This window comes from Falco cherrug, chromosome 8, assembly GCF_023634085.1.
Source record: "Falco cherrug isolate bFalChe1 chromosome 8, bFalChe1.pri, whole genome shotgun sequence".
Taxonomy (NCBI): domain Eukaryota; kingdom Metazoa; phylum Chordata; class Aves; order Falconiformes; family Falconidae; genus Falco; species Falco cherrug.
In genome coordinates, this window is record NC_073704.1 from 43186554 (window position 1) to 43212876 (window position 26323).

Consider the following 26323-nt stretch of genomic DNA (forward strand, 5'->3'; position numbering starts at 1 on the left):
GGGGCCTTGATGCCTTCTCATCTGTTTTAACTCCTGCACATCAGCATCTACCCATGCATGCAAATGTCCCTCCACCCCCACCAGCACAAGGTGGAAATGGATGGTCACTAGCAGGAGGCAGCTGTCAGTGCGCCAGGAGATGCCGGCACGGACGGACAGCAAAACAGAGCGTGCTGTGGTTGCAAACAGTCATCTCTTTTATTATTCACACTGCTCTTGCCAGTGTCACTGAGCTGCTGTGCTGCCAACTCATTACCAGCACGGCTGATGGCATGGATCACGTGTGTCAGCAGCTAGAGGAGCCCCAGCCAGTTGAAGACATCCTATTGTTTGAGTATGGTTACAAAAGTTGGATAAAAAATGAGAGGATAAACCTTAAATCAAATGGTATTGTATTTAGCAAACTGATTATTTATTTTCCTGCACTATGGATGCCTCTGCCTGCTGTCAAAGCAAAGATGTTACATTTTCACAGTGTATTATGAAATCATATACAAAAAGAAAAAAAGCAGTGACCTCATGTTGTGTGAAGAGACATGTCTTGGGGGAAACAAAAACGAAAAATGAAACCAGAGCAAACGCTCGGCTTGTTAAGCAATTCTCCACCTTGGTTCATAAGTGCATCATGGATTCAAATTCATCAATTCGCTGTTTGGTGTTTCCTTTTCTAATCCTCCGGTAGGAGATTGTGTTGTATCTGGAATAGCTGTGTCTGGAGATATCATTTTTTTTCCCCAAGCTGGGCTGCTCCCCTGGTTTCTCCACCTGGGAGTTGCAGCCGGGGCTGGTTGGAGGAGATGCCTCTTTGCTGCTGTCCTGCTGTTTTAGACAGGACGCCTCGCTGTTCTCCTTCTTGATTTCAATCACCTGAACTTCATCCTCTTCAGTGTCCTCCTCCTCCACCACCTTCTCCTCCTCCTCCTCCTCCTCCTCCTCCTCCTCCTCCTCCTCCTCGGCTGCATTCCCTCTGTCGGTGCTGGCTGCAGGGGTCTCCGCCGCCTCCCCGCCAGGGCTGGCCGCTGTCCCCAGCTCTGTCCCCCCGCTGCCCGCAGGCAGCCCCTCGCTGCCCGGCCCTGCAGCGACACAGGGGGAGTGCGAGTGAGGACGGGCTCAGCACCGCCTTCATGCCCCCGTCATACATGCTCTTGATGGCACATTGCTCTTGGTGACTTCACCGGCTCCTGCCACCACAGCACCCCTCCTGCAGAGACTGCCTGCTGAGGAGTGCCCCACATCTCCAGGCTGGACCCCCTCTCTGTGGGTGCTGGCATGTGCTTTAGAAAGGCTCTGTACATCCTCAGACTTGCATTTTTTAATGCCCATCTCCTTTGTACCCCTTTCCCACCATGCCCTCCCCTCTACCCTCCTTTAAAAGGAGAGGCAATGAAGAGCATCATGGTCAAGCCTTGAGGAGGGAAGGGCAGCAGAGCACCCCACCTGCGCCCCAGGGCTGGGGGCACTGTGCCTCCCTGCCCACCCCAGGTCTGCCCCTGCCCTCTCGGACCCGCGGCCAGCAAATACCCTCCTGCAGGACCCTGCTGTGGTGCCTTCCCAAGCAGCCACCCCACAGCTCTCCGGTTATCGCCTGGGGCAGGTGCTGGACTCCATTAGCCAAACTCCCGGGTTTTGCACCCATCCCCATGGGGCAGACCCCGCCACGGGACCAGAGGGTCCTGGCTCCCTGTGCCTCGGTGCTCCGGGCTGGCTCTGTGGGAAGGGAAGAGGGAAGAGGGAAGAGGGAAGAGGGAAGAGGGAAGAGGGAAGAGGGAAGAGGGAAGAGGGAAGAGGGAAGAGGGAAGAGGAGAGGGAAGAGGGAAGAGGAGAGGGAAGGGAAGGGAAGGGAAGGGAAGGGAAGGGAAGGGAAGGGAAGGGAAGGGAAGGGAAGGGAAGGGAAGGGAAGGGAAGGGAAGGGAAGGGAAGGGAAGGGAAGGGAAGGGAAGGGAAGGGAAGGGAAGGGAAGGGAAGGGAAGGGGAGCCATTCCACAGACAGTGTCCAGGTGTGTCTTCAATGCAGCAGTACCCCGGTGGAGTTCCCCTGGGGCAGGTCCTTCCTTCAGTGGTGGCTGCCCAGGCTGAGATGGCTATCTCCAATTTGTCCTGTTTGGCACGCCTCTGCATTAAATGATGCTTTAGAGTAGCAACAAATGGTCTATTCAATATTTTGCCTGTGGGGTCCTGAGTATTAATTAGACTAAATTGGTTGGGTACTAAAAAGCTGCCTGCAATTTAGAGATAAAGTGCTTGTGGCTGGGGTGGGGGAGAGTGAGGGAGGGCTGTGCAAGATCGTTTAATAGGTTTTATTGTGCACTCCTAAAGCAACACAGCTGCAATATGGATGTCAGCTCTAAGTGGGAAAGCCTCCATCGTGATTCACCTCCTTACAGCCTATGCAGTTGCTATGAAATACTGTTTTGCCCATGATGAATGTTTGGGGTCCTTTTCCTTTTGTTAATCAAAGCAAAGTTTCTGTTTACAGGTCATGGCCAATACATCTTGTAGAGCTATGTTCAACAATGCTAGCTTTGCCAGGACTGTGACAGCTACTCTGGGCTGTTAATCTGCTCTCCTCCAAGGAGGGGTTTCATATTTATGTGGCAGCTGCCCTACAGAAAACATCAACTTATTGCGGCTGGGTAGATGTGTAAATGACAAGAAGAATCCAGCATAGCCAGGTGCCAGGGAGTGGGGCAGAGCCACCAGTTCTGTGCCCCCGCTGTGGTCTGGGTCAGTGGTGGGGAGAACATCATTACCAGCCTGTGGCCCAGCTGCCCCTCATCCCACAGCTGCCGAAATTATAAGAGGGGCAAGAGCCAGTGGGTGGGACATGTGGAAGGGCAGCAATGCTGAAAGCCCACCCACAGAGACACATAGCTTTCCTCCTTTAATAATAATAAAATACTCCTCCTTGTTGGAGGTGTGGCTGCATTTTGCATAGCGTAATTATGTATGTGTCAATACATTTTAACTTGTGGCCAGGGATGGGCAGCAAGCACCGTCCTGCAGCCCCGCTCACCGCAGGAGGCAGGTGTGAGGTCCAGCCTGGCTCTGACTCATTTTCACATAGGATGAAGTAGAGAAAGAGCCAGGAGCAGATATTTAGGAGAGCAATTTCCTGCCAGATACCCAGGTGTCAGGGGGATTTAGGCAGCTGGTGAGTCAGGCAGGAGTTTGGGTTTTGAGGCCATGCATTTTTGACTGGCAGCCTCCCCAGGTTATCCCCTGAGCTACCCTGCATAGAGCAGAAGATAAAGCATCTTCCAGCCTCACAAGGCTGTTGGAGACCTCCTGGTCAAAGACCCCACAGTGTTTTGATGCCCCACGGTCACAGAGCTAGGTGCAAACTTCAGCAAGAGGGTTACCAGCCATGTTTTCTAAGGTGCAGCAGCTCTATGGATTAGAAATGTGTCGCTGCTCTCCAGAATATAAGGGTCTGACCAAATTAAAAAGAAATTACAGCCACCAGTATGTCACCGTCTTTGAAGGCTACTTATTGCTATGCTTCGGGAAAACCTCACATCACACAGCATTTTGCATTACCTTCCTCTGATTCCTGGCTGTCAGTCCCCATGTCCTGGATATCAGCTGACCCCTGCTGTAGTGTCCCATCGTTTTCCTCTTGCTTTTCTTTAGGAAATACAAAGCACAAGAAACGGACTGATGGAGCAGTTAGTGATGATAATTAGGTTCTAATGGTTGCAGATTGGCAGCAGACTTTCAGAGCGGATTTAAAAATTGCTTGTTTCTTTACATACTTTACATCTCATCTTGTGTAACTGCTAGCTCAAATTTGTCCCTAACTCTGAATTACTCTGAGTTATTGTTACAACTACCGCAAGCTAGGAATTTTGACTAACACAGAGCACATCCCATTATTCATAAGGCTACACATAAAACAGAGCTTTTCCTTAACAGAACCCTTTAAGAAAGGCAGCCTTGTGCTTTACCTTTGCTTTGCTTCTCTCCATCAAAATCCCCACGAACTATGTCCTCTGCCACTGAATTTCTGTTTTCCTCCTGAGTTTCTTTCACAGGCAGAGCGTCAGGGCTCATTTCTGCGTTGACGTAATGAACCATCCCGACGGATTTTGCTATTTCATCGATGACACCGATGACCTGGAGTGGGCCCTTCTCCGGGGGTACGCTCCCGTTGCACTCAGGCATGCTGGATGCTGCTGGGACTTCTTCTGTCATGCTTAGGGCCGTGCCGTGCCTGCTGACTGGGGCCGTGCACCTCCGGGCCCCGCTCCTGCACCCCGGGGTGGGGAGCGCTTCTCCTCACCCCTTCTCCCCCGGGGATTTTGTTCCCCCACGCAAATGACCAACAAGCGTCTCCTCTCCCACGGGTGCTGCTGCAGAGCAGGGTCCGTGGTCACACCGTCAGAGGTGCCCAGGGCTGGCCAGCGGGCTCGGGGCACGGGGCAATCCAATCAGCACCTCACTTGTTGCTGAGGCTCTGCCCGTTGCATAATTAAATGCACCATTTTAATTTACATAAACAAACAATCTGAAGCAAGGAAGCTTTTGTGCTGGCGTGGAGAGCGGGTCTTTCAGCATGTCAGCCCCGCAGTAATAAACAGAGATTTTGTGCTCTGGGCACAATGGCCCTTTGTGCCTCCGCCTGGTCACAGGGACGACGATTGTTCTGACCTCTAATCCCCGCAGGGTGACCACCTTCCGTAGCATTGCTGCCACCTAACCCGCTTAACATTCCCCATCGGGTTTGTGTGCTGATAAACCTCGCCGTGCCGCTGGCTGGACAATGAGCACATTTTGTACTGGTCAGGGAACAAACTGGCTACCGGGAAGGGCACATGCCCTGCACACGGCGCACAGCCACGCTCCTCTGCCACGCAGCCTTAGCCCAGCCACATGTGTTTGAGGGGCAGGGTCACATCCTGCCAGATGCTGAGCATCTGCAATTAACTGCTGAGTGAAATGAATCCCCAGGGCTCGGCCCTCGGGGACAGGACTAGACAATGAAAACCAAAACACAAGCCAAAGGGGCACTGTGGCAAGACATGAAGCAAGGTGGCAGGTGCCCGAGGCCCAGCCAGCCAGCCGATGGGATGCCTGGTTCCTGCTGACACCCCACTGGGACACCCCACCCCCACCCCCACCCCCCCAGCACCCAGTGGTCCTCCTCTTTCCATGCCCACACAACAGCCCCACCTTTTGCAGAAGCATCTTCTGGCCATAGCAGTAGAAACTCTCATCAAAGGAATATAAAAGACCCAAGGGACAAGAGTAGCACTTACATCAGTAATTACCAGTCAGACCTAAAGCCAGCAGGAGCGTTTCACAGAGGGAAGCAGGAGGATCGCCCGAGCAGCACCGTGGCATTTTCTGACCGTAGCTGAACTCATCTCAACCCTGGTGCCCAAAGCCAGGTTTACATAAGAGTGTAATCTCCTGTGTGAACGACTTTTTGTGTTTGTATAATACAACATTTTTGACATCGTTGGGCTTTAGGATTTGGAAGTCCTCTTGCTGAGTTCAGACCTTGATGAGAAACGAATCCACAGCCTTCCCACTGGTTTTGTTCATCTGAGTTTGCATCTTAAAACCAACATCTTTTCATCATTGTTGCAAAAACGAGTTTGGTGTAACTGATTTATAAAAACGTTCCTACGCTGAAAAAATTTGTCCAAGAAAAATGGATGATGAGGTTTGAAAGTGAGTCACTGGGATGCAGTGGTAGGTGCCCACAGAGAAGAGGCTGGGCACCTGGCACTGGCTGGTGGCTGGAGAGAAGAAGGTCATTTCTATTCTTATCAAGCTGTTTCTATGTCTCTGACATAATCCAAAGGGCCCTGCAGGTGATTTCTTGTTTGACAGGTCCTGTCCCTCGGGTTTCCCTCAGTGTGGAAACACCGCTGAAAAAGGTGCACCCCGCTCGGTGCAGCTGGCACAAATCCTGCACCAGGACTCAAGTGTAGGGCAAACCTCCAGCCAGGCTCCAAACCTGAAATAACCTGAAGCTGAAAGCATGGCACCAGGCTTGGCAAGTGGAGAGCCCTGCTGTCCCAGAGCTACCTCGGCCCTCACAGGGACAGGGACAGGTGCTGCCCCCACCTCCCCAGGAACCTGCCTGCTAGACTTCTTGATTGCAAAATTATATTGAAACAATTTTAGGTATTTCCTGGGGCCATCTATTAGTTACACAACCAGTTCTCGACAATTCATATTTTCCCAAAAGAGCGCCCTGTGGTCAAAGCACAGTTTGCATGAATCTATTATAAATCATTTTTCTGTGTGACCTTTAACACAGGAAGTTTCCATCTGAGCTATCCTTTGCTAAAATTTCAGAAACAGCACCTGGGATTTCAAAGGCATTTGGGGCACAATGGGGATTCAAAAGCTGGTGAGGTAAATCATTAGAGCCACAGCGATTCCAATTCATTCCAGAAATAGGAAGAGGCCACGATGGCAGGGTGTGCGCACGGTGTGTGTGTGCAGGGGGTGTGCAGGGGGTGTGCAGGGTGTTTGCAGGGGGTGTGCAGGGTGTTTGTAGGGGGTGTGTGTGTGTAGGGTGCATGCAGGGTGTGTGCAGAGCTCTGTAGGCTCCTCTGTCAATAACTCTCTGCTCCCCAGTTTCTGCTCCAGTCAGAGGAGAAGCTCTAGAGCAGAAGCCACATAATGCAAGGCCACTCACAAGCCAGGACAGGATGACAGGCATGGTGGCACTGGGGACAAATGTTCCCACCGCTGCGCACAGCCAGAAGGGGTAACACTTCACTTGTGAAGACCCAAAGAAAAACTCCTGTGGATCACGTCAATAAACCACAATCAAGCATTTCCATTTTGTCAGCAAGATAAATACCTTATGTCTATGAAAAAACCTCATACCTTTGGATTCCTCTTCTATAGAAAAATTCAGATTTTTAACTTTCCACCCAGCAGAGGGATGAAAGGAAAGGCGGAAACACAGGTGTTCCCCCTGGCAGAGCTGTGTCAGCAGCAGCCAGCCCCATCACGTCCTTGGGGCCAGGATGCTGCTGCTGCCCTGATGCTCCCGTGGGCCATGCTTGGCTTCAGAGGGAGCTGCAGGGGGAGCGGTGTGTTTCCTCCAAAAAACAGGAATACATGCCAGAGTGATGCAGCAAGGGCATGCTAGTTACAAACCACCAGCACGTGCAGGATAATTCAAGTTTTGCAGTGTTAAAACTAGGCAGCTGGTGCTTTCTTCCTGGCAAAGACATGCAAGGAGTCTGAAGGGATCACTGATGAGGGAAGAGAAATTCCTGCCTGTTTGAAGGCATTTGCCTGGGGTTGTTCTCCCCAGACTGTCCCCAGGAGCTGAGGGGGCTGCCTGTCACCCCCAGGTCATCACAGTGACTGGGAGCCTGGAAGCTGCTCAGATGCTGCAACATTCCCAGCGGTCTTTTTAAGCAGGCAGAGTTATAGCCGGACTTGGGAAAAGGAAAAAGTAGCTGCAGGTTCCTCCCACCACAGGCAGTTATTTCTAAACAGAGCTGGGCAAAACCAGCTCTCAAGGCTAGGAAAACATTTCGTTTGCACAGACCTGAGGCGGCATGATTTCTGCCTCTTCAAGCTTTAAAAAAAAGAAAAAGCCTGTACTGAAAAAGCCAAAGTTTATGGAAGCAATTCAGGCTGCAGACCTTCCCCTGAGCAGAGCATGGCCAGAACAGAATCACAGCCCTGCTCCCGGCCACGTCCACCTGCCCTGGAGAAGCTCCTGTCCCCACCCACCCACGGGTGCCACCGCAGCATTTCACGGCCGTGCAGCCTGGCATTGCCTATGGCAGCAGCGTGGCATTGTCATCCTCTGCCACAGGCCACCAGCTCTGCACCGAGTTCGCAAGGCCTCAGCACTAGGACAAGTCAGGTGGGTGCTGTCTGCTCTTCACTGGCTTGGCCTCATGCGACGGTGATTTCTGCAACCGACTAGGTGCCAGTGGTGAGTTTGCTTTAGTTTTGCTTATCTGTGTGTGGCACACTAGTTTTATATGGAGAGCAGTAACAAGCAGCTTGGGTGAGCTGGGAGCACAGCAATAAATTCTTGGCTTTCTGTATGTCTTAAGTTGTGCTCCCCTTTGGCCTTGCAGTGGCAGGCGGGATGAGATCAGTCACCCACGATAGCTACGTTTCATGATCTTCTTTTAAGTGCTGCGAAAGCTGGGTGCAACCAGATGGTCCACGTGAAAACTTTTGAAGCAGCTGCATGAGAAAGGAAACGCGGGGTACGAAAGCAGAAATCAGCAGAGCAGAACTGCACGGGGGAAGGCAGAAACAGCCAACCCTGAAAAGCATGCAGAAACACCGTCACTGAAGGCACAGCCACGGGCTTCAAGCACAATGAAATGGAGCAAAATCCAGGATGTGCAGAAACACGGGTCAGACAGAGAAACAGCAGAACTCCTCACATATTCCAGGGCTGGACCTTCAATCTGCGAGGGGAGAGTTTTTGCAGGACAGTACAGCCTTGAAGCCAGAATGATTTTCCACTGGATTTGAAATGTTCCCAGCAGAAGCCACAACCTCTTTCATGGTTTTGTGGAAAAAATCTTCTGCACTAGACATTACAGGCCAGGAGAACCCAGCAAAAAACCCCGGAGATATCACAAAGGTCATACAAAAGGGCAAGGCTGGCTAGAGAGCTGCAGGCCAGCGTGGACAAGGTAAGTCTCAGGGCAGCAGAAGAGGCACTTTTAGGCCCTTGGAAGTCATTGCTGCAACGCCCCATGCTCAGTGCTGGAGCCGCAGGACCCAGCGCCTTTAGTCAAGGGGCCATGCCCACGCGTCAGGAGCTGCCGAGCATCCCCCAGCACCAGCCTGCCTCTTCGCCAGTGCAGAGTCAGCACCACAAGGCTTTGCTGCAACAGCCAAAATAGGTTCTACCAGCTCTTGTGCCAGAGATGCCTCAGCTCACTCTTTGTGGTGCTAAATCAAGCCAAAAGATTTAGGACCCAAATATTCCCCTCACCTCAGATGGGTTTTCTGCCTCTTTACTGCTAACCCAGGGGCTGAATACCATGGTGGTACCTTGCCCATAGCTGATGCAGGGACTTGAGTTCAGGGAGGGGTTACGTAGATCTGGGCACTGGGAAAGATCCAGTTAAGAACGCTTACAAGGTCAGGTTCAGTAGCATTCAGCAAATTAATTAAGGGTTTCAGTTTGAAAAGGAATTGCATTCTTCAGAGCAGCCACAGTTCTTTCGGCGGTAAACTCAGGTTGCCCCCTTCATCCACAGGGGATAAGAAGGGAAAAGGTAATCCCTTGGCTGTTAGGAAACCAAGCAAACCCTTCAGCAACCCCATGATCAGTGACAGCTCCTCTGCTGAAGGTCTGGAGCACCTTCCCATGTGTGTCATTTGGAGCCCCAGCCCCGTGAACCACAGCATCACCACGCAGCATTGCCTGTACGCTCAACCTCCTCCTGCCCTTCCCCCCGGCAGGCAGAGCAGGCATCCTTCCAGGTTGCTCTCTGCAAGGAGAAATGCCATTTTAAAGGAGCTTTCTCATTCTTTTTGCTCTCTGAGCCATTTGGTTGGCCTGTGAGCTCCTTCCTCCCCTTGGAAGGCTGGGGCACCGTTGATCCCGGCACTGGCCGCAGCAGCCCCGCGGAGCCCGCCTGCTACCCACATCCTGTTTTTGATGGTGGCCATGAACATGTCATGTTGTCGCCTTGTAGCAACCAAAGCGTGCTCTTGCTGTCACTGGAAGAACATGGTTTATTTGGCCTTTCTTAAGCTTGTTAGGTGTCCAGGCTCGTTCAGCCTTTCCACATTAAAAGCAAACACGTAGATAGGTACCCAAGGTATGTCAAATTAATTTTCCATACCAAAAGGAGTCACTGTTTTGGACCATAAAGCTGCACTAATTTCCACCAGAGATGCAGCTTCAGGGAGCAGAGTTCACACAGTGTTTTAAATACCCTTTTTTCCCCACTTACAAAGCAAGGCGGAGGATGTAGGCTGTGACCAAGGCACCCTACCCAGCCACACCTCTGCCATGGGGTCCCTACAAACCAGCCGCAATAAAGGCAAAAGGAGAGTTTAATTCAGGAGCTGTAGGGGGGAAAGGAAAGCAGGCTCTGGTCAGGCTGACACATTTTTATCAGTCTCTGCAGATCGGTCAGCCCACACTCTCCAAGGCAAAGGCTCTGGCCTGGCTTTGGGCGTGCTCTGGTTTTCACCCAAGTGAAGGAGTCCATAGCACTGGTGGGCAAAGCTTCAACCCTCTGGTCAGACAAATCAGGCTAGGAACATTTTGCCTTCTGATACAAATGCATGCAGCAGCGGTGGGTCCAAATACACCTTGGGCAGGTAGAGAGGGGAATGCTCCCTCTCCTGAGGAGCAAAGCACTGCTGGCTGCCCAGCACGTGTCCCTGCAAGCAAGCAGGTGATGGACACTGCTTTTCCCTCAGCTGTCTGTCTGGCACCTGGAGCAAGTCTCTGAACTGCAACAGGTGACTGAGTTTAAGGTCCCTTCCTGAGTGCTGGAGCTGTTTGTGCTCTTTGGGGTACACCCTTCACCAGATTTTCTGGTTATTGTGCCCACAGTTGCTTTTGGACACCCATATATCTGCCTGTAACTCCACAGTTTGTCCCAATAGAAATAATCTCTACTTTTTCTTTTTCTTTTTTCTCCCTCCTTTCAGCTGGTGTTATTGGCAAAGTAAAACTCTATCCTGAGACAGCAAATCATAGGCAAAAAAACCTTGATGTCTAGCAATGAGCTTCTGAGCCCAGACTGGCACCTGAAATGCCCCAGATTGACTTTGCCTCCGTGCCAGCATCAGACCAACATTCACCTCTGGTCCCCAGGGATGAGCCAACAGCAGAGGGGCTCGTGGGTGAACTGCTGGTGTTCAGTTCAGCAGCGTGGGCAGAACATCATTCCCATGCATAAACACCTGGTGAGCTGCTCTCCTGATTGCCCTCCCGCTCTCCTGCAGACTTGCTGTATTACCATCTACTTAATCCTTTTAAGAGAAATTATAGATGCCAGTACAGATTCTGCTGGCTTAGCAACATTCATTAATTAGAAGAGCATTGGGAACAGGTTGTTTTTATTTGGGGTTCATCTCGGAGACAAGCTATTTGATTTAGCCTGAGGTTTCTGAAAAGACAGGAAATCCTGCCACAGCGGTGCCTGCATGGTAAACAACCGCATGGTCTGCTTGGTCAAAGGACGAATGAGTCACGCAAGGTATTTAAATTATATTTAAAATTCTTCCAATCGTATCTGAGAAACATAATTAGGTTGCCTGGGCTGAACAAACAGCCTATTTCTGTGCTGCCTGAGAGGGAAATAAAATTACTCTTTTTCTTCACATCTATGCCCAAATTTATTAAATTACTGCATATAAACTATCAAGTTAATGTTACTGCCTCTGGTCCCAAAGAAACGTGAACAGCTAATGACCTTTCTGCCCATGAGCAGTGGGAACACCAGCCCAAAGGGCATGTCCTGCAACCCCTGGAACCACAGAGGGACCAAGCCCTCTGAGGGGGTTCTCAGAGTGTGACCTGCCACCACATCCAGGCACAGAACAGTCCTGTTTGTCCCTGCAGGCCAGTCCTCTGCCTTTACTTCTCTCACCTTAGAGAGGTCAAATCAGTCTGAGCTGCACAGTTACACCGTTGTCAATGGACGAGTATTTTCTCAAAGTTGGCAAAATTCCGGCCAGGTGACTTAAGCAGCGTACCCTCTGGGGCTGTGGTGAGACCCCGGCGAGACCCCGGCAGTCCAGTGACTCCTGCTGAGCTGACGCCATGCAGAAAATGCCGTTTCTAGCAAGGCTGGCAGGCACTGCAGAGAAAAGCACGTTGTCATCGGGGCCACGCTGGGATGCGAGAGATGCACGGAGACCTGCTGCCCTTGGCTGGCTCATCACTGCCCTTCCCGTGACAGCTTTGGCAGGACATGGGGTATTGACTACTGATGGAGATTGATCTCCATCTGGGCAGATCCCAACTGATAAACCAGGTTATTGCAGGGTTTATACAATGGCTGCTAAGAGGTGTGAAAGTGACGGCAACCAGCATTTACTTTCAGCACAGCTGACCAAGGGAACCGATCCCTGCTTTGGAGACGGGGAAGCTGATTGTGGAGTTCATCTTTTCTTTTTCTGGCAGGCACATCGAGCATGCCTGTCTCAAGCAGCAGCAGCGTGTCGGAGCAATGGCCTCGCACAGGCAGCAGGAGCCGGCACGGGCAGCCCCACGGTGAAACAGCCAGCACAGGTCCTGATGGCCATGGACACACCAGGGGAGTTGGCAAGTGTGCTGCTGGCCCACCCGCGTAATTCATCCACCACGAACCATGGGTAAATCCCTGCCCTTCGTTTCAAAACATTATTGCCTGAGGTCTCTCTCTGTTGTATGCCCTGGGCTCCATTCTAACAGGATGCTATCACTGGTTTTAGTAGAAGCACTTGCTTTATTAAAGGCCTTTGGAAGACTATGACTTCAGTAACAGGAAATAAATAGCTATCAATTTTGCATTCATTTAAAAACTTATTAACACTGATGTATGCTGAGGAAGTTCTGCAAAGGTTCTTCACATTTCAAAGTTAGTAATTTTTCATGTTAAGGAAGAGGTCCATCCATGTGTGCTCTGATCAAAAATTAAAATAATTAAAACCCCCATAGCTTTTAAAATACCATCAGTACTGTTGTCTGGAGTACTGCCATGCCGTGCCACCCCGCTTCAGCCACTGCATGCTTCTCGGGGAGCTGCTGCCCTCGGTCCCAGGCCACACAGCGGTGCCATGTGCAGAGCCTGTGGTTTTCATCAAGGACGACAGCACGACTAAGGATGACCTGTGCAATGTCAGACCCGACTTTCTTCCTCTTCCACCGCCCGGTGAAGACCTGGAATGAATTTCAAAAGATGCTTTCGGACACTGGATCGCCTGCTCTTCCGTGGGAGCGTCCCAAAACTACTGGTGCAGCTGCTCCCCTCCCACAGTGGGGACATGGACCCACTACTGGCCAGGCTGATGCTGCGGTTCCTCCGCAGAGAGGACCTCCCAGCAGCACCGTCCCCATCCCTGGGGAAGAAGCAGTCATCATCCACACTTGACTGGCGGCTCAGGCTCTCTGCGGCTGAATCCTCAAAGGCACCACTCTGGTAGAAGCTGTCCTCGCTGTCCACAGTCATAGAGCTCAGTCGGCTGCGGGAGCTGCTCTCGCTCGAGAAGCGAGGCTTTGCCGGAAAGAGAGGTCCCAGCGTGCTGCAGCCACCAAGCAAGCTGGACTCCTCTGGCTCCAGCATGCCCAGCAGAGCATTGTCATTCACCTCCCCTGGAAGCAGAAGCCAAAGAGGAGGGTTATTTACCAGCATCTGCTCAAGGCAGGAGAGCAGGATGCCCGTGCCACAGCAGCACAGGGAAATGGCATGCCCAGCATCTCAGCGCAGGGAGCAGCCCCTTTCCCTTGTGGGAAGCTGTTTCCCACCTGTGGGGTTCTCTCTGCCCCTGCCTTCCCCCACAACCAGGATCAAAGCTGCTCCCTGGGCAACCCGTAAAAACAAAACCAAAACCAAACAAAGAACCCTAAACAAAACTGTCCTCTGTTAAGTCCAAAATAAGAATGAAAAAAAACCCCACCAAACTTTGCAACCCACATCAACTCATGCCAAAGAGCCTTTGGTCTGCCTTAGTCAAGCAGCACCCAACTTCATTACTCCCGAGGAAAAATAAAACACCTTTCCCAGGGCCAGCCCCATGCCTTCATTAGAAGGGGAAAAAGCAGGCAAATGAAAATCAGGTTAAAGAATCGCTTTTTACTGATCAGACAGCATTTCCGCAGCAGGGCTCGGCAGCTCTGCGGTTTCCTACCCAGAAAGGAGGACGCACCGTGCAGCAGGCGCTGTTCCTGCAAGAGCAGTGCGCGCAGCTCCACCCGTTTCTGCTGCAGCATTTGCTATGGGGGAGAAAAGAGGGCTCTGTCACTCACACACTTCTGCAGAAACAGAAAACATTTGCAAAGAAAACAGTGTATCTAGAAAGTACAGGTCATCTATAGAAAGCACTTGTACATCCCTCTTTTTACTGAGACAATTTTCCTGGAGTTTAGCGAATTTATTCCACAAAGCACAAGCCCACTCATGTCCTGGGTGCTTCAGCTGAGGACTGCTTCATCAGAGTACACATCTGATTTGAAAAGAAGCAGCCTGAAATCTGGCAAGCCCGAAATCTCCCATCTGCAGCCCGCTGGCTGCCCTTCTCCAGCCCTCCACAGCCCCGGAGCCCACTGGCCAGGAACGGGCATCCCGCTCCCCCTTCCTGGGTGCCGCCGTTCAGCGTGGGCATGGCACCGTAACCATCCCTTGCCCCGTGTTTGAGAACCCACCACCCTGTGTGCCCTCACAACCTCTAAGTGCTCCGTGCCGTCCAACACCAAGCAATATTTTTCTTTCCCTCTGTTGCTGGTCAGCTTTTGGTGTAAAAATAAACTATTGCCTCATTGATTAAAAAGAAATCCAGACCCAAGAGACGAGCCCTGCCCAGGGATGGTCACAGTAGGCACTGCCCCAGCTGTGTGCATGCAGCCGGTGCACCGCAGGCGGGCGGCCGGACAGAATGGCAGATCATGCATTTGTACACCCAAAGTGACAGGACTAAGCTCACATGGGCAACCCTGTTATGGCATTTAATGTTTTTTCCCTCTTTTCCACATTTTGGAAAAATCAATCACAAAGTGAAGACAGCAGCCGAGCTACAGGGTGGTGAGGCACAGGGATGTTCTGCGGGCAGTCCTAGCGGGGCAAGCCCCCAGCACCCCGCAGAGGGCAGGCAGCCCCCCGGCAGCAGGAGGAGGAGGCAGCGCAGAGGCTGTTCCTGGGGCTCCTGGCACATAGTGTGCAGGAGTGATTTGCAAGGGTGCCGGGAAACAAGCCTTTTCCCAGCTGCTCTTCTCATTGAATCACTTCCTCGCAGGTTTTGGTGTGATGTGGCAGAGTGCTGGTGCATCAGGTCTGAGAGGCACAGGGCAGCCTTCGCCAAATCAGAAATACTGGGGGGCTCCAGCGTCCCCCCAGCTGCCATTCCTACCACGCTAAAGCAGGCTCACCTGCAGAATGGGAGCAATGACAGGTTTTAAGGAGAAATTGTCCAGAGACATCTTCTCTTACAGTCTCTACACCATGCTGAATAAAGTAGTTTTCAATGGTTTATAACCCAGCCAAACCTAGGAAATTGTGTGCAAGAGATGCTGGGGAGCTGCCCAAAGGTTTTCCCTATTTGGACCCAACCAAATGAGCCACCACCTCCTAGTCCCAGTTTCTCCCCCCTAATTAAATCGTAATAGTTGCAGGACTGTCAGAACAATGGGTGCGAAGTGGGTGTCTGCTGGCGGCTGGATGCCCAGCACAGCAGTGGGCACAGAGGGTGCATGTCCCAGCTGCAGCGCCTGCGGGGCTGCTCCTCTGCTGCCGCATCCGGAGGCCAGGGCACGCTTGTGCAACTGCACGGCTGAACCGTGGCACTCAGCGCTGGCAGGCACGTCACCCTCTCGCTGTGGTTACGGTGGGTTGCAGCAACTGAGCACGCCCTTCAGTAACACATCAGAGGCAATTAGAAACGGAATTAGGTTCTTTCCACTGCAGCCACGATGGCATGAGAGTGCAGGGCCAGGCACACACCCATATTTTACTCTGTAATGATGCTCACTGCTAAGGTTTGGCACTTCTGGGGAACAGCTCTTATCTGCAAACTCCCCTCTTGAAACAGAACCTTTCACAGCAGATTTTGAGATTTCTGGCTTTATCATTTCCCTGGTAAGGGGCAGGGGAGTAGGGGATGGCCCATTTCTGAAAAGTTTACCTGTTATTTCATCTAGATTTCTAAGGGACCAGACCCAACGGCTTTGCCATGGAGCACTTGGCCGGGATGGAAGCATCCTGATGGCGCATTCTCATTAACACAGCAATGAACTCCTGCTCTAGCTTGTTGCTCATCATGGACTAGCTGGCTGGCTGGGCAGTCTCGGCATCCCCAACCACCTCCCTGGCTCCTGCCAGCCTTGGGCACCAGGGACACTGTCACACACAACTTTACAGGAGGTCACCATGGTCCCTGCACACGCACTGATCTCCCAACACCTCCCACCCCACCAGGCGGGCAGGGATCTGTCCCAGCCCCATAGGGACACCAGTGCTGCTGCTGGGCTCAGCTCTCCCAGCTGTTCCCACCAGCCAAGAGCTCTCACCACCTGTTGGTCAGTTTTACCTCCTTTGGACAGAAAATAACAGCTGGCTGTGGGGTGTCAATGCCTAAAATCATCCCAGCTATTTCCAAAAGCATCCTACATAACCCTCATCAGTTTAATGAGCCTTGGACGGGAAACCCAGCTCATGAAGGTTTCACCCTGCTCTCTTCACCCCTGCCCACCTTCTAGACTGAAGTAATGGCGACAAAAAAAGTGCCCATACAGCCTTTTACAGACCTTGCCCACCCTCCCTGCCCTTAGACCCCTCCCCCACTTCACCCTCCAGCCCCCACAGCTACTAGTTATATCATCTACAGCATCAGTGTCATGCAGCAGATTACAACACCCCGTACTGTACTCTCACAAGTGCAGCACAAACCAAATTAAATGAACATTGTTTTGAACACACTAAATACTAAACATGAAGTAGCTCCCGTGGCAGGACTTCCATTTTATAGGCGATGGCACATATAGCAAGCCCTGTCCCTGCTGCTCAGCTCTGCCAAGCCTAACCCATTTGGCACGAGGTTTACTCTAGCCAGATTAATTTTTCAAGTGCCATACTCCTGTGCAGAGGGTTTTGGTATGGAGTTGCCACAAGGAAAAATACCCCATTCAGGTCAGCCGAGTCCCTGGCTTTGGAAAGCCCTGGCCCTTGTGGCACTTGCAGCACTGCAGCTGCCCTGGGGCGAGCGGCGAGGCATGCTGGCACCTGAAAACCTGCTGCCTGCCTAGCTGCCTCGGACCCAGCTGGGGGAATGGAACTTCCACAAGTCGGAGGTGCCATCAGCGAGCCGCCCCTAACGAGCCTGAGCTCTGCTTGTGAAAGCCTGCCTTCCCTTCTTGCTGAACACAGAGCACACGAAGATACACTGTTCTGTTTGTACAGGGAGGATCGCCTACCCACCCAGCACAGCTGAGACAGACAGAAACGGAAATATTTAGAGTTACAGAAACTATTGCGGGGGACAATATTACCCCCAAAACGTTATACAGAAAATATATACAGGGACTGTGGCTGGGGGTGCTGGCAGCAGGGGACACACGGGTGTCTGCTCCCTGCCAGGACACCCAGCCCCACAGACACCCACCGACCCTTTTTAGCAATGAATCCACCACAGCCCTCTGTGTTTGACAGTGGATTAACTGATTAATTATTTTACCTTCAGTAACCGCAGCTTGGTCTCGAGCTCGATTTTCCGCAGAAACATGGCCCCGTTGATAGTCTCTAACCTGGGAAGAACAGGTGATGTTGGCACCGAAGGGCTGCCAGACCCCACGCCACACCATGCCGCGGGGTCCTCGGAGCACGCTGCCCGGCTGAACCCTCCCTGCCACTGCTGTCAGCAGCAGTGGTGCTGGTGCAAGGCAAGCAAGCAGGGCCAGGAGAAAAAGGACCATGGGGGCAACACTAGGGCACCTTCCCAGAGCTCCTCTCCCCCTCCCAAGCCCTCACCGACAGCCAGAGCTCTGCACAACCAAACCCACCAGCATTTCTGTCTTTGAGCACAGGACTGCAAGGTAGCATGAGAAGCTTTCTTGGCTTCCAGCAGGAGAGACTATTAAGCTAAAAAACATTTGAAGGAGGCATACCTACCTTAAATAGTTCCCCGAAGACTTTATCAAGTCTACTATTTGCTTGTGACTAAAACCATCAGTGTGCACGCCATTGATACTAGCAAGGATATCGCCTGTTAGAGATTTACAGAGTCCAAAGTTAACATCTGCAGCACATGCACGCCTTCCACATGCTCTACAATAAAAGTAATTGGGAGAAAAGCAAGATAAGGCCATCCTTAGCAGCAGGAAAAAAACATTAAAAGTTACCGGTTTGAAGGCCAGAAAGATGGGCAGGACTTTCTTCTTGAATTTTGCAGACGCAAGTGCATACTTCCAGGGAGTAATCGTTTTGGTGTGGAAATCTAACAGTCTGTTAACACCAAAGTGACAGTGTCACCAATATGAAAGCCACGAAAACAATTTAAAAATTAGTAGTCTTTTTATACATTTTTAAAATGAGAGGACTGCAATGAGCAGGGTACATTATCATGCAGGTGAGAACACCAAAACGTTGTAACCTAACAATTAGAAATTGCATTCTTACAACAGAGAACAGCAGACACCTGGCAGATGCCTCTATGTTGTTTTTGAAAAAAACTAGTTTTAAAGCAAGTTGGTTATTCATGATCAAAACCTCAGTAACTTCAGTCAAGCATATCCATTAGCATGGATGTGGATTGCTTTCTGGAAGGATATTTCATGTTCCCAGCCCCAGTGCAGCGTGGTGTGACTCGGGCTTTTCAAGTGATTGCCTCCTAGTTGTGTACGCTGAGTGGAGTCAGCTGGTGCTGCCGGGTAGATGGTTTCGCAATGATGACTGAAAAGCAAGGAGAGCTGAACCTGCTTTTGCTTTTTTGGCCTCTTAAACTCATTATCCACACATGTCCCCACATCCCCTCAAGAGCACTTTTTATTCTTGACTTATACATTTAAACATACTTTAAGTAATTTTAAGTATAAATCCATCGTGTGCTTATCAGTGCTGAAATGTATTTAGAAAAATGCAAAAGCAGGCGATGCGACCTGAGCAGATCTTGCAGTGACAGGAAACATCTTCTTGGTTACATGCAAATACCAGCATTTAGCCACATCTTCCTACTGAAATTTAAGACTGAAGCTGAACTTCCTGGAAACGTATGACAGCCACATCTAATCCAGATATAAGAAGTCGTGTTAGATTCCCAAATTTCTCAGTCAGTGTGGAACAAATAGGGGTGAAGACCAAGTGAGTTCAGAGCTTATCTAGCCAAATCACACCAAGGCAATTATTTCAGTCCTTAGACCAACACTGAAACTTTTGGCTAAACTAAGAGCAGCAACGGAAGCAGGGTCTTGGAGGACATGCCACTGCAGGTCATACTTGTCTGGTTTTTGTGGGATTTTTTACCTGTTTCCGAGTGGTAGATCTCACCTAGCAACCTAAAAGATTGGGCCAGCTTGAGTGATAGGAGCTGGACAAGCAGGTGTGATCCATCACACATAACCGGAGCCACCTGGACAGAGGTGTCTCGACTTCCCCACCAGAGCCACTGGGAGAGGTAGACATCTCCAGGGTGTGACTGATGGCCATAAGAGAGGCACTCCAACTTGGGGGATGGACTTCCCCCTCACATCCCATCTCTCCTCATGGACTGCAGAAGACAGCTGGGCCATAGTTTTGGAAGGGACACTTAGGTTTTAGGCAGCTGCAGTGAGGGGAGAGACATGCTACCAGCACGTCTGCTCTGCAAACACCCAGGCACTTCAGTAGCCACCGGGCATCTGTCTCACCCCCAGGCTCTGCTCCGCAAGTGGGAAGTAGGAGAAGAAGCGGGAACACACAAGAAGCCCTGGCATTTGGCCATCACTGCCGTCCTCGTGAGCTCCCTGCAGATGGTAGACCTAAAGTTTCACATCATCTTATTCTGGTTTGCCTAAATTTAGCTTGTAGTAATGAAATTACAGCTTTTAAATAATGGCTTATCCTTAGTATTAGACAGATGTTGCCTTCCCACAGCCTGGACTTTCTAGTGAAGTGCTGATGCTGAATGTACATTCAGGTAGTAAATGTGCCAAGAGCAATTATTTTTAATCAGAATGTCACATATAATGAAAATCTGCCCTGACAATTTATACAAAAGCCCAATAATTGACTCAATTATCCTCCTTTCTGAAAGCTCTCCGCTGTTGGCACGCTGAACACTTACTCGCTCATTAGTCACAGAACCAAACTGAAAAAAGTTAAGCTTTTCCTAATACACTGATTTCACTGAAAATACTAATTTCCCTTTGTGCACAGATACAGGCAAGCACTTTGAAGATGCCCTGCCGCCACAGTGATCGCAATGGAGGGGTGACGTGGGAGGGTCCCACGGGCACTGGCTCATGGAGCAGGCTCCTGCCTGTAGGTCCTGCCAGAGGGCAGAGCTCTGCGGCACTGACACAGCCTGCTGCTCCCAAAACTACATCCTTTTTTTCCTGGTGTTACTTTTTATTTATAACCAGGATTTTAGCAGACCTACTGACCTAAGAGTTACTTTTCTCACAAAAAACAACAGAACAGAGGTCTCCCATCAGCAGTACCCCTGATAAGATTCTGGCTTTCCTATCTGATGATTTACTGACTTCTACATCTAACAGAATTTCTTCCTGTGTGATTTAGCCCCCAGAAAGTCATGCCTAGCATGACTTTATTAAGTCATTTATTAAAAAATATTCCAATACTGTACATCTATATGTACATATACGTATATGTACATACGCCTTTGTGTATGTTAAAGGAGGCAGTAAAAAGTTAGTATAAGGTATTTTTTGGAGGGAGGGTTTTTTTATATCTTTTTATATGAATATATTCTTATATACGATTCTCCCAGAAATATTCACTTACGAAGGTAAGAAGGCATTGCCATTGACTTGGATTTGGATTTGGATGAGTTTTCTCCTACATTCAACACTGACTTGTGAGAAGGCCAGAAATCCTCATCTGTGACCTTCACTATGAAAAAATCCTTGGAAATGCATCCTAGTTCCATATCATTACTGTAAGCACTTCAAATCTCACGAGGGACTGACAGATACCTTTCTCTGCTCTATGCTGCCTTAACCTAATTTTGAAGATGTGACACTTAAGAGTTTGCACCATATTTTATTTTGAAGTGAATCAGCCTGCCATTTAAGTCTTACCTGGATTTCAAACCCAAATGTCTCTTTATCTTCTTTTAATATGGCAATGACGTGCCTGTAAGAAGAATACACAGAACCCCGTATGAAGGCCAGGGCGCCACACTTCGTGCACCCTGTGTTTCTAACCCGAATAGTGTCCCCATCGCTGCCCCTGCCGGTTCTAGCAGGGTGCCAGCACGCCTTCCCTCCGGCGTTGCAGCGGTGGCATTTGCGCTTTCCTTGCTCAAACTAAATGCCACAATTTCACCGGCACGTCCCGAGTGTTTGGTACCACTCCCTGCCTTGCACCCTTATCCCACTGGGGCTGCTAAATGGGGAGATTCTCAGGACTCATGTTTTGCGCAGAATAAGTAAATAACAGTAATTGTAGAAGAATATCTTCATACCTTTGCGGCCTAGAGGAGTCACCCAAGGAGCTGGATCTGGCTAAGGCAAGCTGTAAATGGAAATGGGAGAGGAAAAGGTTCAGCAGGTTTGAGGCACACGACTGAAATGAGCAGTTTAGAGAAAAACTAAAGCCAGTTAGTGGCATCCCACCACCAGCTTACATCAACACAGCCTCTCCCTCAGTCAAGTGACAACTTAAACTTTTGGATCAGAAGGAAGAGCAGTCAGGTCCAGGATGCAAGACTGCTATGTTCAAAGCCACTTGTTAGATGCTGATGGGAGCTCAGCCAGGCACAGGCAGAGAGTCTAAAAATCTGGCTATAGGTCAGCTTTTCATTTTTCCAAACCCTTTAAATATAAAATTGAGTATTTAAAAAAAAAAAAAGAAATATGGGTACTCTTAGCACGTCATAATATTGTTTCAGTTCACCTCCAGAAAACACCTGGGCATCCTCATTGGGAGATGTTAATGCAGTACCCATTCCAACTTTATTAGAAAAAATTGGCCACTTACTAGATATCCATCCTCCCTTGCAATAAGTTAAAACTGAGAGCTGAGCTACCACTAGCCAATATTAAATAAAAAAACACGAGGCTTTTTTTTTTCCACAGCGGTGATAATTTGACATCTTCACAATTAGTTCTCATAAACTCACAAACACCTACTTCAGAGGGGAGAGAGGTCTGGAACCAAAGGAACTTGGCCAGGAGACCCCTGTAGCAAACCCTGTAGGAAGACCCTGCGGCAGGAAGGTGTCACAGGTTGATAAAGGCTGCTGTGAAAAAGCATGAGAACAAGTGGAAAAATTCAGGGTGAATCCCAAGGAAAAGTTTTGACAGCAAAAAGCGCTTGGAGCAGGGAACCCTTCCCCAAAGTGGTGGAGGTGTCATGTCTGAGAACAGTAGAAATGGGAAAGACAAGAGGCACAATTGCTCAAGAAAACCATGCCTCTAACAGGGCGTTGGCGATGGACCTCTCACTGGTCCTTGCAATGTCCACAGTCCTCTTGTCTTATTTTGCATAATAATAATAAAAAACCCCAAACCAACAACAAAAAAGCCTAGATGGCAGCCCTGTGTTTTCAAATAAGAGCAGGAATATTCCTCGTTTGCAGATTGCCTTGCCTTGTCGTGGTGCACTATGAGGAGTACAGGGCCAGCAGCCGGGGCTGTGGCTCAGTGCGCAGCCACCCCACACCATGGGCTGTGGCTGGGCTTCTCCTCGGTGGTGCACAGGCACTTGTGCCCTTGTGCTGCCCGCACACAGCGCCGGGGCATCTCTCTAGCAGTGGGGACCCTTCAAAATGCTAAAATGGGTGAAGCTCCAAGACTTTGAAGGCCAGGGGTTGCCATAATTCCCACTAACACTGTAACTATTATCTATATACAGCACCCAAATCACATCTGCATTATGCTAAGAACCTCATCTTTCTTTTGTACCTTTGCCCTAAAAATCTGTAGGCATTTATAAACTCAACACCTATCAGAAAATGCAGAAAGCACAGATAAATGCAGGGAAATGCAGACAGTTATCTCTGCAGTTTCCCGTGGCAGCTGCATAGCATTTCTGGGCTGGTGCATGCCTGGATCATGGCAACAAGCATCCAGGACCCCTGCTTCAAGCAAGGCAGACCTGTGCCTGAAGAGATCTCTGGAAAAACCCAGGATCAGTGTTAAGTATTGATTCTTCCCATAAAAATGAACCCCCAACAGCGAATTACATTATCACTGAATGTTTGCAGTCAGTATAGTAAATGTCTCATGCATCAGCAGTATAAAGTGATGCCATAGCATGACCACCTATGGAAACACCCTACTTTATAAACATGGCATTACTTGTTGAGAGAAAACCAGAGGAGGGAGAGACCACATGGATCATAACAAACTGAGCACCAGGTGAAGGGGCTGATGGCCGGCATACACCAGGGCTGATGGGCCCCTGCAGCATGCCAGCACTGGGCACGGTCTGTGCAGAGCGGTCCTCAGGCTTCATGCCCATGTTGGAATTCATCTTTAACAGCCATGTCACAGCCGTTTCCCGCACAAGCAGCCACCACCACATGAAGGGCTGCTCCAGCACAGATGTGGAGCTGGATGCCCCCCAGCAGCAGCGTTCCCAAGATTAGTCTGGCTCTGGTTTTCCTTTATCTCCCCACTTCCATAAAGAAAAGGATTAAGCATGTTTCTGTTGCTGAACAAAGCAAAGCCTTAACTGCACAGATATTATGTACCAGTTTTCTGATAATACTTTCAGATTATCATGTGCCTCAAACATATTCTGTTTAGGCTTCTGCTTGCTAGACAAATAGACCAAAGCTAGAATCACTCAGCTGGAAGTTTACAGCAACAGCAAGAGACAGTTTTGTGGGAATCCAGCTGCCAACAGCAGAAATGTGTTCTTCTGGGGGGTAAGCCCAGGCGAAAGAGGCTGCCCAACCAGCCCCAACAGCTCTAGCAAAATACTCCAAAATCCGGAAGGAAATAACTCATGGTAGGTGCTTTCTGTCAGCATCGCAGAACAAAGGGCAGCCCAGCCAGGCCGCTACACTGAAGTAAAAGCGAGTTTAAAGGAACTCCCAGACAGCAAGAGCCTCTTTTGGCTCCAGCGCTGCTGTAAATGGGGAAGAAATGCAGCCAGGGCAGGGTCTCGGCTGCAAAAGCACTTCAAGCGCCCAAGCCCCGGCAGGTAGAACGCCTCTTTGCTCGCTTCTCTCGGGAGCTTCCCACGCTGCGCTGCTGCAAAGATTTCTTTGCAATCCTAGAGCTGGCCAGGCTAAAGGCGCCCAGCGGTAATCCTTCTAGCGCCCTGAAATGAGGAGCCGCAGAGAACTTGTGCGGTCACTTGGGGAAACTCATCCCTTTCTGCTGGCCCCTGCAGACGCAGGCAGCAAGCGGCTCTCCGGGCAGAAAGGAGCCATCAGCCTCTCGGGGCACGGGAGCAACCCCATACCTGCTTGCGCCCGCGGGGCAGTGTCCCCACCGTGTTGGCCAGGTGCTGGATCCTCCTGTTGTCCATTGGCTGAGCCTGGTCCCCCCCGACGGCGCAGTCAGTGCCGGCACCGAAGCCTACAAAGTTGGTGTGGTTCTGCTGAATGAGCCGTCTCAGAGCCATGTCGGCTGAAGGGCGTCTAAAAGGGCATTGCTAAATGCTGCAGCATGGCTGAGAAAACTAAAATACATTCGCCCCTCTGCAATCAAAAAGTACGAGACCGGAAAGCCAGCCACATGACCTGTGGTTTAGGTGCATGTTACATAAATCTCTTCTAGCAGATCACCAGGGCACTCAGTATGTGCTGTGCTCATAGCAGAGTTAACAATTAAGCTTGGCAATTAGAGAAATCTGCTTAATTTTTCCATTCCTGCACACAACAGTTCTCACTGAACAGCTTCTTCTATCTGCAACAATTTGTCCTTAAAGCACCACTCGCTTCAGACATTTGTCTGAATTCAGCTTGTTCAATCTCTTGTTCATTGTTTAGAATCCCTTGCATTGCCCAAATTACCTTTGGGCAAGATGGGAAAATAATGCTTTCTTTAGATAACGGTGTTGGTGCATGACTTCCCAGCCACAGAGAGGGAAGGAAGAACTGAAGGCCACAGGCTGAGGGTAGGAGCTGAAAACATTGCAGAGCAAGGGCAGAGCAAAGCCCTCAGCAGGGTGCTGGCCTTTTGGTGGGGAGCAACGACTTACCCAGCAAAGCCAGTTTGGGAGCAAACAGCAAAGTAAACACAATGTCTGAAGGAAGGGACCTGAGCGGCTGCCTCAGCAGAGCCAGGGGCAGGCATGGTGCCAGGGCAAGCCTTGGCCAAGCGTCATCCTTGCACCTTTCCTGGCTGGCTAGGGCCGGAGGGGGTTGGCGGGGGCTGCAGGTGGGCAAACAGGAAATCAGCCACGCTGTGCCTGGCCAGGCATGCATGCCGGGCCCACCCAGGTGGGCAGCTGGGGTGGCGGCCATTGCCAGAGACATCCAGGTGCTCTCCAGACCTTCCCAAGGCATTGGCTTCATGCACCCACTGGCTGTGATGCACCGGCCACCAGGGAGCTGAGCCGTTGGTCCACCCTGGAGCAGAGTGATCCCAACTGGGATCCTTCTGCACCGGCCAGAGCATGGACTGACGCGTTGCTCTAAAATCAAGTTTAGCATGGGGTTCCTCTCTTGCAAAGGATTTTGTCCCAGTAGCAGCAAACACGTTTAGATTCAGGACTCTCAGAATTTTTGGCTGTTTTTTGTTCTTCCCTCCAGTTATGGTCTGACCTGTAGTTCAGTTCAGCATGGCTTTCAATAACCTTTAGGTTTTGATGACCTCTGAGCAGATTGCTTGCTCCTGGATTTCCTGGAGAAGCAGGGGAAGCAGCGGTGGGCAGGGGTGGGCAGCAGCCTCCCCTCTGCCGCAGTTAAGCAATGCAAAAGGAGGAGCAGCAAGCCATGGTCGAGCCCGTAGGCAGCACAGCCTGCTCGGCCGACCCCAGCCGAGTCCCAAACATACCTGAGCCAGGAGCCACCCCCGGGGCCACGCCACCCTGCAGCTGACGGCCAGAGCCCCGTGTCCCTGGCCAGCCGGCACTGCCTGCTGTCGGTGGCCAGGGGCAGCCGCTGAGGAAGGTTGGACATCCTGGTGGGACTTGTCTGAAACACTGCTGTTTTTTTTGTTGAGTCAGCTGGACAAATACCAGGGACAAGAACTGTACAAAGGAACCAGAGTTCATTACAACTAACCCTAGCTGGCGTTTGAACCTTTGCAAGGGAAAAGCAGGGCTATTGCTATCAGACCAGAGAAGTAATAAAAACGTATGAGTTAAGTTCATTTTTTCTCAGTAGAGACCTTTTAGGCACCTTTACGAAGCATGGCCATGCGCGCCTTGGACACCCAGCTCCCAGGTGGAAGGCTGGCAGAGGTGCAGGCAGCACAGGCAGGGCAGGAGGGGGGGCAGCCAGTGCTGTGGGGCGAAGGCTGTTAGGTTTTGTCTCTGCTAACCTTGTGGAAGTTCAGTGCTGTCACAACGGATTAGTTCAGAGCTGATGTGCATGCTTT

General features: G+C 50.6%; 2 protein-coding genes across 3 annotated transcripts; both read right to left on the reverse strand.

The window, feature by feature from the left end:
* Window positions 1-380: 380 nt before the first annotated feature.
* Window positions 381-4543, reverse strand: ERMN (ermin). Its single transcript, XM_027807405.2, has 3 exons — window positions 3945-4543; window positions 3538-3624; window positions 381-1073 (listed from the first exon to the last, which is right to left on the reverse strand). Exons 1-3 carry the CDS (start codon window positions 4189-4191, stop codon window positions 613-615), a joined length of 795 nt encoding a protein of 264 aa, XP_027663206.2. The 5' UTR covers window positions 4192-4543; the 3' UTR covers window positions 381-612.
* Window positions 4544-9675: 5132 nt separating this feature from the next.
* Window positions 9676-24492, reverse strand: CYTIP (cytohesin 1 interacting protein). Of its 2 annotated transcripts, none has more exons than XM_005432658.4 (8): window positions 24240-24492; window positions 21289-21338; window positions 20903-20957; window positions 18008-18110; window positions 17778-17871; window positions 17344-17413; window positions 13828-13894; window positions 9676-13273 (listed from the first exon to the last, which is right to left on the reverse strand). In XM_005432658.4, the coding sequence occupies exons 1-8, from the start codon at window positions 24399-24401 to the stop codon at window positions 12801-12803; spliced, it is 1074 nt and encodes a 357-aa protein (XP_005432715.1). In that variant the 5' UTR covers window positions 24402-24492; the 3' UTR covers window positions 9676-12800. The 2 variants fall into 2 exon arrangements, with proteins under 2 accessions (XP_005432715.1, XP_055574825.1); XM_055718850.1 differs by having other exon boundaries at window positions 13810-13894.
* Between the last annotated feature and the right edge of the window lie 1831 nt (window positions 24493-26323).

Excerpts from the sequence above, each read along its gene's own strand:
- ERMN (XM_027807405.2), bottom strand. The coding sequence starts at position 4,191 with ATGACAGAAGAAGTCCCAGCAGCATCCAGCATGCCTGAGTGCAACGGG. Across the intron at positions 3,625-3,944 it reads TGGAGAGAAGCAAAGCAAAG|AAAAGCAAGAGGAAAACGAT; the intron begins GTAAAGCACAAG and ends TATTTCCTAAAG. Across the intron at positions 1,074-3,537 it reads CAGCCAGGAATCAGAGGAAG|GGCCGGGCAGCGAGGGGCTG; the intron begins GTAATGCAAAAT and ends GTGTCGCTGCAG.
- CYTIP (XM_055718850.1), bottom strand. The coding sequence starts at position 24,401 with ATGGCTCTGAGACGGCTCATTCAGCAGAACCACACCAACTTTGTAGGC. Across the intron at positions 21,339-24,239 it reads TGCCCCGCGGGCGCAAGCAG|CTTGCCTTAGCCAGATCCAG; the intron begins GTATGGGGTTGC and ends TTCCATTTACAG. Across the intron at positions 13,274-13,809 it reads CGGTGCGTCCTCCTTTCTGG|GGGAGGTGAATGACAATGCT; the intron begins GTAGGAAACCGC and ends TTCTGCTTCCAG.